At 39.7% G+C, this 12,580-nt stretch overlaps 1 protein-coding gene across 4 annotated transcripts in view; it reads right to left on the reverse strand.

Moving 5' to 3' along the window:
• tox2 (TOX high mobility group box family member 2) overlaps positions 1-12,228 on the reverse strand; it is an 87,488-nt gene extending 75,260 nt beyond the window's left edge. For 3 of the 4 annotated variants that reach the window (XM_063911678.1, XM_063911675.1, XM_063911674.1), the window contains exon 1: positions 9,727-10,285. In XM_063911678.1, coding sequence (XP_063767748.1) covers positions 9,727-9,810 — 84 coding nt within the window. In that variant the 5' untranslated portion in view covers positions 9,811-10,285. Of the gene's footprint in view, positions 1-9,726; positions 10,286-12,119 lie in introns of those variants that run through there. The other variant, XM_063911677.1, reaches the window with a different exon arrangement.
• Between the last annotated feature and the right edge of the window lie 352 nt (positions 12,229-12,580).

Consider the following 12,580-nt stretch of genomic DNA (forward strand, 5'->3'; position numbering starts at 1 on the left):
TTTAAAAACGTCTCAAAGAGTTTGCTTCACCATTTCCATCACTGCAGATATGATGAATACGTTTTAAATTAATGTTGCAGTGCTTGATAAAACATCAAAAGATCCTTTAAAAGAGCTTACTGCCAAGTCGTTTAGTGTCTCAGGCTTTTTTTACTGCTAAGAAAAACTATAATCTCAGAGAGGTCCTCCCATCTACCCGGTGGGTAATTATAGGATGGCAGGCAAATAAATCATCCATCAAAAATGGGAGTAAGTGTGGACTTCTGCATGTTCTACAACCCAGAATAAGGTCCTGAGGTGACCAAAGTACCAGGCATGGCTTTGGTCACATCATGCTGTGTTTGCTTCAGGAAATCCTAATAACTGACTAGGATGAAGGCCTACAGAAAGTCCCAAAAAAGGTCATCTCCCTGTCTAGCTGGAATAAAGAAGAACAAATAAATAAATGTTAACACTTTAAGATGTCTTTAAAGCAAAACATAACGCTATTTATATACACATACCTTAACTCCTCGCTCTCTCTATCACTCTCTGTGACTGAATCTGTCTGAGAGACCAGCACATGCCAGTGCCTTTGTGTCAAAGATTAAGTGAAACCAGGAGTGCCGGCAATGCTGTTTGCACAGTTAACACATTCACTTTCAGCTGCACCAACACATCACATACCAATCATAGAGAGGCCTTTAACAGACCTAAAGCAGCTACTGTAGATCCACAATCACAATGCAGAATGTACAAAAGTAACTATTTTTGGAAATGAGTTGTGATACCAAGCCCCTTTACACATTACTGGAGCATTAGTATGGATTTTTGTAGATGTTTAAAAAAGCTGAAAAGACAGCAATACCAAAACAGATACTGCACTCATTGGCAGAGGAATAGAGAAACGCAATAACATCGACATTTGAGTTCACGGTGCAGCTCTTCTATAAGATTAACTGCTCTTATTTGACGCTGTTATGTTGGAGTAACAAAAACTGACTTATCAACATACAGGGAATGGAATTCCTGGAAAGCAAAGCAAAGCTACAATGAAAATATTATGAACAAAGCCCAAAAGTGCCAGAGGTGGTTTACTAAACTGAGGGGGAAAAAAGGGGGCGTGGGGGGACTGTGGGTTTGTAGTGATACGGAAGGGAGTCGCAGACACTCACTTGGCACAGAGGGGCACACCCCAGAGGACCAATCATTGGTGGCCTCACCAGCTAACAAACTGCCTGTTTACACCTATAGTTACTCAAACATGATCTACTGACATCATGAGTGACACAATTTTATTGGACTTTATTATTGATAATCTCACTGCGATAAAGTTAGTCACGCATCTTCTCTTTTTTGGTGTGTGTTGAATGAGCTTGAAAAGACACGTGCCAATTGGAGAAGGAAACAAATACAGGTGTAACCTTAAGAATACTAAGAAAATAAACCTTCTTCCTCTTTTATTATAACACAAGCGTCCAAACATGAAATCTTTTTATAGATCACACTCAATTTTTTTAATGTGTTGAACTGTTAATACTAAGACATTAATACTGTAAAGTACAGTAACCACTACAGCAGTGGCATCAAGACAACATGGCTGCATCTCTGTGTGCTCACACGTGTGTACTTGTATTTATTTATGCTATGCGAGTGTGGACATGCTTTCATTTGCATGTATGAGTGTGTGTGTGTGTGTGTGTGTGTGTGTGTGTGTGTGTGTGTGTGTGTGTGTGTGTGTGTGTGTGTGTGTGTGTGTGTGTGTGTGTGTGTGTGTGTGTGTGTGTGTGTGTGTGTGTATCTTTTAGAGAGTATATGTCTCTGAGAGTGTGTACTCAGTGGGCCCGAGGTCTGTGAGTGTGGGCCTGAACCAGCCATCTCTAGTTTTATTTGCACAGGGCATGCCTCAGGAAGCTAAGACAACTGCTCATGTTTGCCCATGTTGTGCACCCCTCTTAATACACCCGACAGCTGCATTCTTCAACAGCGCAGACACTATGCTTGTCAGTGTTTTCATACATTTATCCTATGGAATCTATGGGATTAGGCTTTTCTCAAACACCTACTTCTACTAATCAAGAGTGGAGTCTGGGGACTGAAATGCTAACAAATAAACCACATGCTATGATGCAGCTATGCTTCTAATATAATCAAAAATGTCTACAATTGAATAACTGTAACCTCTACATAACAAGGATTGAGTCAATAGACAGTGGTACAACAGTGTTGATGGGCAATGTGATGCCTTCACAGGCTTACTTACTGCAAATTAGATCGTATCTTTCAAGCCAACAACCTGCTAAAATGTCCCCACTGTGATCTGTCAACATGCTAAAAAACCTGCATTACCCCCCGCTCTCCTTCTCTCCTTCCTCTCCTTAGCGTTTCATTTCCTGGTTATAGACTAAACGGCAGTCTCATACCATTTCATGTAGAGCTTTCACTGAAAAAAAATAATGAAAGTACCACAAAAAACAGGCTGTAACACACCATTCCCAGAGAGATTTAATGAAAAACAAATTGTTGGGTGAACTGTGAGATCTTTGCGAGTGTGAAAGTCAGAGATGATGAGCTCCGTCTGTGCTTATGTGAAATGTGGATATGGTTTTCTTATACAATAGTTTATGAACCAAAGCCTGCTTTACACAAATCTGCCAAGGTCAATAAATGCACTCATAATCTCCAGCATCTACAATAATGACTCTGTGGTCTATTTGTTTATGAATCAAATGAAGCAATTATCCTAATGAAGATCAGCTTTCTTGCCTGGGGAATTGCTGTATTTCAAAACACAGAAAATGATTTGCCTTTGTTGCATCTGTCTTGGCTGCGATACCTTAACAGTAAAACAATGGGAGCGCCAGAGTTGTTAATGTATGATAATTAAAAACAAGCGATTCTCTGCAGGGATGCTGAAACTATTGCAGACTGAGGTGCGCACTTCCTGATCTGCAGTCTAAACCACATGCATGTGGATGATGCTAAATGTCAGCATCAACAATAAGTTTGGTTGTTGCCCTTGGTGAACCAAAGATATAAAGCTACATAACAGAAGGCCACAGTTTCCATGTTTATATTGACTTTGGCTTATTGTAGCAGGCCCTGCTATGCAACAACTTAGTTATAATACACACTTATCTCTGTTGAAGCTTGTTATAGACTATTGTTCTAGTATGTGTACTTTATGGAAATATCAAGGCCACATTATGTAGATATGAAAAGGAAACATTACTGAAAGGGGTTATTCTATTTCCCATTTGCGTGCTGATAGAAATAAAATGAATTTGCTTTGAAATGCTACTGTAGCACTGTAAAATAACCCGGATGAAGCAGAGAGCGGAGAAGAGAAATGGTTAAATAAATCACATGAAGCAGATGTTTCTCTCTATCCCTCTCTCCACACACACACACACACACACACACACACACACACACACACACACACACACACACACACACACACACACACACACACACACACACACACACACACACACACACACACACACACACACACACACACACACACACACACACACACACACACACACATTAGTGAAATCCATCAATCAGCATTTCATGCAGTTTGGGTTTGAACCACACCAAATGCACTAAAACAATAAACGTCTGTCTTTCAAGTCGTTATCTGGACTGGAACACATCTGGTGGTAAGGCTCGTTTTGGTTTCCACATCGTTGAATGACATTACAGACTCAAGGGCGAGCTGAAAAATAAAGTACCCCTAAAAATCTCTCTCCATTTTCACTCCATCTACAGCTTTCTCTCTCTCTCTTTACGCACACCCCAAATCTACTTCCCCCTCCCTGCACAAACCAGCTAACCTCTCAAATGCTATTCCACCACACCATCCCCCAACCAATCAAGAGCTGAATATAAAACAGCACAAGGAAACTGAGTGGTGGGGGGAGAGGTGGGGGAGAGGACAGACAGAGGCAGACCGACAGGCAAGGCTATTACTACTGAGGAACCATTGGCCTCCTGAGGTGAAGACAGTTTAAAGCGCCTTGGCACATTGGACTACTTTACACAAGTCGAGGGGATGAAACACACACCCAACACCCAACACAAATCCAGCTGAAGAGCCAGGAGTCAAGCCTGACTGTAGTATTTGGGTTTCAAGGGGCAGTGACGATAATTAGGGTTAATGTCATATAATGAGGTGCACAAGTTGGGCCAGGCGGGCTGCTTCGATTCACGCTCAATGTCAAAATTGGAATTATTCTGACAACTTGCAATGGCTGTGTTTCACATTACGTTACAGATTGCCATGCATGCCACCAATCCTGAACACTAATGCTCTCAGTCTCACCCTAAAAGCAGTTTTGTGATTTCTTACAATAAATTGACTTTATGGTTGAAAGATTGGGATATGATAGCTGCATAAAAAGGATTTGAATAGCGTTACTATATCACAAAAGCGTATTTGGATGAGTTTTAAAAATGCAATGTCATGACTGAATTCTTTGCAGTTAATGCAATCAATCATTAGCATAAATAGCCTGTTTCTATGGACCTAGGTGATTAAGTAGCTAAGCGGGCAGGATAAACTATACTATCTATTTTCAGCCATACATGAATTATGACCCTCTTAACACCCCTAGTAGCTCTGAGTCATGTCTGGTGTAGATTTTAAAGTACAGAGCAGAGCAACGGGAGCGCTGCAGTCTTTGCTACCTTCACTATCTTGTAGGTTAAACCCGAGTCCACTGTAGTAAATCCCTCTTATGGACAGTACAGTATCCTCTTGCATGTACTCTAAACAGTCAATTACTGTCCTCGAATACCCGTGACATCTTACATAGGTGTAGCTGCAGAATAGAAACTACAGCATCATTGATGCCAAGGTGGGCATTTTTCCTGTGTTGTAACTGAAATAGGCAAATAAAGATATTTCAAGAGAGGTGAAGTTCTGTATGCATTTCACCTATTCACAATTTAGCAATTTGATTCTTTTCAAAAATGTACTTCCATTCCTGTATTTTCAACAATTGATTAAAATGGCAAAATGATAAATAGTTCAGTTTTTTACTACTGTAATAGTCTGTGCACAGAACACAATCCCAGCTCTGCTGCTCCGGAGAATAACACCGTAGCTACTTATCATTAACTCAAAGACACAATCAGCCCCAGGCGATCCGGCTTCCCTCCATAACCTTTTGACATTGCTGCTGGGAAGGTAAATGAGAGAAGAAGTTAGACACAAAGAGGGGGAGAGATGGGGAGACAGAAAGACTTGATTATGAATAGTGCCAGAAAAAAAAAGTAGACTGTTTGAGGGGTTTTGTAACATACTAAATATTGTGTTCATTCCATGCCTGCATTTTCGGTTATCTATTATCGGTCTTAGTTAACTACCTGGAACGACTTCGGCACAATAAACTGGCCACTTTGAGTATTCCCAATACCAGCAGCTTTAGAGTGTGCCTCTGGTGTGCATTAGTGCCATGCATGGGTTAACATTTTCCCAGTGAGAACAGTTGGGATACTGCAACTCGGACTGGCCAGTCAGCAAAATGTTATGAATGGGCACAATGAAAAACCCCAAGTCCACGCTGTCGACCCAAGAATGCTTGCCTCCATGTAATTAACTTTTCTCTGTGTACAGAGTGAAGTACTGCTGGAATAACGCTTTCTTTTTTTCTGTTTCTATTACAGTCATGTTTTGATGAGAGGAAAAAAAATTACACATTCTGAGAATTCTTCATGGAAAGTATTTTTGACTGTCCATACTTTGAAGTATCCCATGACTAATACTGTGATTAGGGTAGTGGTGGAAATGGAACGGACCATTTGAAAAGGTTTGGTACGTGCTCTGCAAAAGCTGGCCTCATTGCTCTTTGGGTGGACGCATGGCAGCTGCTTGTTACTTGCAATTATGTGAGGATGTAATATGAGGCAGTATGGAGTATAATATGTGGGAAACCTGCATCAAGGTATAAACGTGGGTTATCTTGTTAAACATGTTTTATATATTCAGCTTCAAGGTATAAAAGCAATTAGGAATGCGTTAACTGCACATACACATGCACGCATACAGTCAAACACAGTAATGCTTTGATTGAAAAATCACCTCTTTTAGAAGTGCACAAACTGTGTATCAATAAGGAGTTTGCTCTGCACTGCGGTGAAAATGGCCCCAGCATATATAAATAACGTACAGTAACTTGGAACAGACTTCAACTATGTAAAGAATAACATCTGCAAACCATTGGATTATAAACATACAGAATAACTACGGTATAATTACTTGAGAGCCTCTCTCTTGGGCACCATGTTGTTAGAGGGAAGAGGGATGAAGAGAAAGTGGAATAGCTACAGTAATCTATCCAACTTCATTTCACTGGAGTGATTCTGCCTGGGGGTATGCACAAGTCATAATGCATTTGACAAATAGTCTCTCGCTAAAACAGGCATTTGCGAAGAAGTGGCCTTCAGCGCTGGTGTACACAGCTGAGTGTACGCTGAACAAACAAGCCTCCCACTCACTGAGGAAAGATACAGAGAGCTTCAAAAAGATTAGGAGAAATCTTGGGCAAAAAGTAAAGATGACTCACGGTGATTGTGCAAGTGCAGGACAATGCAAGTTGGATGGAGTTGAGAAGAGCAACAGAGCCTCGGGGTTCATGGCAAAAATAAAAAATCAACGCTTATTTTGTGTGTTGTTCTTTGCGTTGTTCTGAAATGTGGACACACAGGTTCTTTAAAGAATTTACAATGACATGCAGAGAAGTATAATGGCATTTTTATCTAATTCAGTCTCATCATCATCATCTTGTAATTTAATCAAATTTAGGTTTGAAAGAGGAAATCAAAGCGTAAAGGACATAAGCTTCCCTTTGATTCCTACATTTATGATTACTGTATTTAGCTGATGTTTAAGCTATAATTACAGGAAAACCATTGTCTAAATCCGAAAGTCAAGTGCATTCATGGATTTGTTGTATTGACTTATCCTGTCAGTGTGATCTATATTCTGGGCAGCCATCAATCAATCATCAGACTGAATGTGGTAGATCAGTTCAAACTAGTTTCAACTTACACATTCCTTACATTCTTCAATTATTAACCCCTTCAGGTAGAGAACAGTTTAAATAGAGCGTGAGCACACACACAAAGCCATTCTCACAAAGCCGAATAGTCACTGGCAGAAATAGATGTGTTTTAGTTTGAACTGCTAGAAAAGGAAGTGCTGGGCTTTTATAAATGAACTGTCCCACTTAGTATTATACACACTTCCTGTTCAGTTTATTTATTACTGTACAGTAATGATGCAAAACCACACAAGTGAGTTTAACTTAAGCTATTAATTGTGACTGTTTCAAGTGTAAATGAGGCAAATGAACAGCTTACAGGAGGCCTCAACTTAAGCTGTCCATGTCCTAACAAAGGAAAATGTGTTAATTTAAATTGTCTTTTCAATTTCCTGTGAAATATTATATGAAAAAAAAAAATTTGAACCACGCATACAATAGCTATAACAAACTACATATAGAATGTGAAATGCTTTAAAAATAACATTTTCATCATCTTTATCATCTTTGCAAGCTTCCCTATTAACACCTGCTCACACAGTGCTACTCCAGGGGGTCAACTCCATCTCCCTCGGAAATTAAATTGCCATAGAGGATGAACTATTGCCCAAACGCCATATGAAGCTCCTGTATCATTATTCAACAGTTATGTGTGGTAGGCGGCAAAGATCAGGCTCAGATAATGTGTCACTTTACATTTTAGTCACAGATGTTACTTTAGTGATGACAATGTTATACGATTCAGTCCTTGAAACCCAAATCTGCTTGATAGCGGGCCAAAAACCTCAGAATCATGTTATCTGCTACAGTTCATTGTGTTAATGCTACAAGACCTGAGACATGGCCTTGGTCAGAAAGCCAGGTCTCATTGTGATCTTAAATACACATCCGCAGCAGCTACCATGCGTGCTTGATTTGCTTGTAACATTATCACAAAGAAAAAGAGATTACAAAAACCCCTGAATGTGAGAACATTTTGCCTGTAATCACTTCATTAACGGGCTAATTTGAGGTATGATTTAATATTTAATTCAGATTTAGGATCAGTTCATGTTAGGGTTTAAGTTGTTGATACAGCAAGTTAGGGGTTAAGGAATGACTGTAGTCTAATGTATTGTAATTCAAACCTCTCTCTGCAAAGTGGGTGTGGGAGTGAGAGTGTGTGTCCCTGTGTGCTGTTCGTTTATACATACAGGTGACTGTGTGTATGGACAGGGGAGATTAACAATTCAAATATTGTACTGTGCTATAATGTTTCACTTTGTCATCAGCAAATGTTAACTGCCTGCTGGCCTCCTTCCAGGTGCTAAGGCAAGCATACCTATTTGTATGGCTGCGGGTATAATGCCTTCTTCTAGCTCTGCCAAATGTTTACGCAAGTTTTACCTTGACCACATGAAAAATACAGCCTTGTGTCATGTGACTTGTAATCTTGGAATATTTTATACATTTGCCTATATGCAAAACCTTTATCAGTGAAAGCAAGGAGTCAGCGCCATTGCACAGTAAGCGAGTGAGAAGAAAAAAAGTGATCTCTTTACAGTAGGCCGGATGACATTCAACAGAGAGATCTGCAAAAACCTGTAATCTTGACAATGTCTAGCTTTTACAAAAATATACTGATGTAAACTGATTTGGTGATAATTTTACTCAAGATGAAGCTTGTCACTAATGATAATTCTACTACAACTATTCCTACTTCGACTTATCAATAAAACTGACTGACGTTCCGGTAATATTGGATACGATTCCGTGCGTAAAAACGCATATGCAATTCCTAACTTCTCACCTATGTTGACAATAGCTGATAAACAAATTGCAGTATGTCTTCCTTTAGAACTGCAAACAAAAAAACAGTGTTTCTATTTTGGTTGGAGACGAATTCATTATTCCTAAAAAGTTATTATGTGTACAATGATGAGATTGGATGTGTGCGCAAAAAGGTGTTAACCAAGCCTGTAGGTGATGTATATTCTTCATGAAAAACACTTGCCTGGAGCAATGAAACACATGCAAATTATTATGCAGTTAGTAACTGGACAATATACATCTTAGCATAACAAACATCCCGATCCCTAACATGCTGTCAAGTTCACATAGACGCAATCTTTACAGGTTTGTATTAGACTAATTGTGCATTGACCCATATGGGTACCTGTGTCGCGCAGATCAAATAGCGCTTTTCCGCAGTTAGGGAATAACATGGGTTCGATTTAGATGTTTTCCATGCATTTCAGGAAGGAAAAAAAAAGCCACAATCAATTTGTGTGTATTCAATTGCTCCAGTGCGCTGGAGAGAGGGGTGCACTCCAACTCAGCTCACAGGACAGCTACAGTACAGCGTACCCTTAGTTTATCCAGATTAACACATTACACCTATGCTAATAAAAGGGTGCACTAACTCAGAACAGGTGTCCTGTGTGCCTTTCTGCAGAGTTTAAAACAATCTGCACATAAACAAATATAACAAAGTTCAGAGACAATGCAGCTCATAGACTCATTACATTCGAATTTATCCCGAGGGAAATAAAAGTGCAGCACTCCCCAGTAATGGTCCTTCTACACATACATTACGTTCCTGCTCATATATATGCCCCACCATGTGTAGGCTATGTACTTATGCGTGCGTGCATCACCACACCGATTGCTGCACATCTGACCGACTATAAGCCCGTAAAGTAGAAATCATTGTTACCTTGTTGGAGTGGTAATAGTCCAAACCGGAGTCAGTACATGAACCCACGCTTGAAGGGGGAGCTGGATAAAATCTGACGTCCATCTCAGAGTCCGCAAGACTGACGGCATGAAAGCGTAGCTCCAAAAACCTGCGCGACTTCTCTCTCTCTTTCTCTCTCTCTCTTCGTCTTTGACTCTCTCTCTCTCTCCTGCACAGTCTCTCTCACTCTCTTTTTCTTTTAAATCGAACAAAAAGTAGTAGAAGAAGTAAAGGTCGTTCACACACGTCCTACACTTACTTCAGTACTATCTGGTCTTTCAGCATGGTGATGCTCGGATATAACATCCCTATAAAGTTCACTTGAAGAGAGGGGAAAACAAGAGGGCAGCTGCACGCCTTAGTGAGAAAATAAAAAGGCAAACGGTCACTGAAGTTTCTTTGGCAACGAGCTGAGCCGAGCCGAGCTGCAGGTAAAGGTGCAGAATGGGTGTTGTCGAAGGTTTCTCCACAAAACGCCCCGTGCTCCGTTCCCGGTTTCCAGACGCGCTGTAGCTTTGTCATGAGGGAGCGCTCAGACACATCCATGCGTCCCCGGCCACAGAGGGGCTGCTCGGCTGCGACCTCTACCGACCAGAGCAGGAACAGCAGGAGAGGAGGTGTAGTGGACAATGAGTCCACACCCCCCACCCCCCACCCCAAACTGGGGTCAAGTTTCCCCAGACTCTCCTCAGATGGACAAACACTCTCTGTGTTGTAGTAAAGACATCAACAATCCATCTTAAGTTCATTTAACAGTCTGATTCGTAGACAAAATGATGGCAATACATTTGTAAACTGTACTCTCTGATATTGTCATCAAGATCACAAGCAACCAACCAACATAAATTGGATGAATGGATTTGTCCACTCCCTGTAATTAAGAAATATACAACAGTAGTGGAGGATGTATTCCGATCATTAAGTGCATTGAAAGTAGCAATGCCAAACTGTAAAAAAATACTCCATTATAAAAAAATGTCTTGCATTTCATGGTCACTAAAGTAAAAGTATTTGAAAAATGTATTTAAATTATGGAAAGTACTTAAGGTAGAAACATGGCCCCTGTTTTGAATGCCATACTATTTGATTCTAGAATATTTGCACTAACTTTAGTTGATTAAGGTCAACTACCTTTGAATGTTTTATATGGTACTTAGTGGTTCAATTAAAACAGGGAATTATATTTTATTAGATTAAATATATTTTGTATGAAAATATTTTTTTCCAAAGAAGCTAAGTGTGGCATATTAAATTTAGTTGGTTAAACTGTACAATGTTTCCCTCTGAAGAGTTGTGTATTTATTTAGTTGTGAATACATACTTAGAAGTAGCTCGAAAATGTACTACAGTAATTGTGAAAAGTAATTTAAGTTAAATGCAATGTCTATATATAACATTTCTTTTAAGATAAAAAACACAATCTCTTAGGTTACATTTCATGAAAATGTGAATATTTCTAAAACATATTCGTCTGATGTAATACTAGGTTTGAATGTGTCCCTCAACGTAAACAGTATATATAGCTTCAGTGTTGGAAATACCTGATAAATAATGCATCATGTTACGTTGGTGTAAGGGGGGGGAATTGTTACTCTGAAGCTACTGAAAGAGAAACATTTTTAATAGAAAACCAGGGTTCAAGCTCATAACAGCCTCATTAACTTTGTACGATTGGAGTCTGACTATAATCCAGAAGAGAAAATCTAACATTTCCCTTTTGTTTCTTTATAATGTCATGGACTGGATTGTCAAGGATGAACGTTAAAAAAAAACTACAGGCTGAATGTTAGGAGGTTAATCCTGCAGATTTGGCCAGACATAGAAAGGCCAAATATGTTTGTAGTATACGTACATAACTACATATATTTATATATTCATAAAAAAATAATATATCGAAGTATCAAAAGACTTCCTGTTTGTGATCATTTTAAATCAACGCACTAAGGGGTTAAAAAACGAACTTATATTTACCAAAATGCCGAAATTTGAGTTTGACCATCCATGTTAAACATTAAAATTACTTACATCACTTCCAACCCACTTTTTATGATGTGTAATACAGCTCTTATTTAGGCCATGAAGTTCACGCTTTGCTATAATTTATCGTCAAAATCAGTTTCACATGCTCCAAACCACTAAATCCACTGCCTTGAGCTATTTCAGAAATATACTTTTTTCACCTTATTATATTTTGATGCCTGTCTTCCATCCAGCAGGCAGTTGAATACACACTGAGAATAGATAGATTCTCATAGTAGCTGACACAATATATATATTGCTACTGTGCTCCAGCTTTGACCCTTACATGCACAAACACACACATACACACATTCACATTTACACACAGCTGGACAAACGCAAAACATACTCACGCAGCGGTCGACACAACAGGATGTAAACACAGAACAATGTCCAACCAGAGCTTCAAATAGGTGCAGGGAGGGAAAATAACACCGCTCACAGCCAAATGTGTATCACACTTTTCTTAAGAACGGGGCGGAGTGGTGTTATGTGCTCACTCATACGTGTAGGGAAGTGTCATTATTGTGTTCTTTGCAAGGCAGAGCAACATGTAAGTTACGCATACCACCCAATGTGTGTATTTCTTGTTGTTCCGTGCTTTTGCTGCATATGCGAGAGGTTTTTTTTTTTCTTTTTCGGTGTGTTTCTGTTACCAAAGCTGCCATTGTCAACCCAGTGGGTAACTTGTTGGCCCCCTCAGGACTGTGCCTATGTCCATGTAGCTATTACACAGCATGGAGGCTCTGGCCCTGGGGTGTGAGACGCTTTAATACCAGGCACAGATGGGTCACACTGTAGGCTTGCTGTGGTG

The sequence above is a fragment of the Eleginops maclovinus genome, chromosome 20 (genome assembly GCF_036324505.1).
Source record: "Eleginops maclovinus isolate JMC-PN-2008 ecotype Puerto Natales chromosome 20, JC_Emac_rtc_rv5, whole genome shotgun sequence".
Lineage (NCBI taxonomy): Eukaryota > Metazoa > Chordata > Actinopteri > Perciformes > Eleginopidae > Eleginops > Eleginops maclovinus.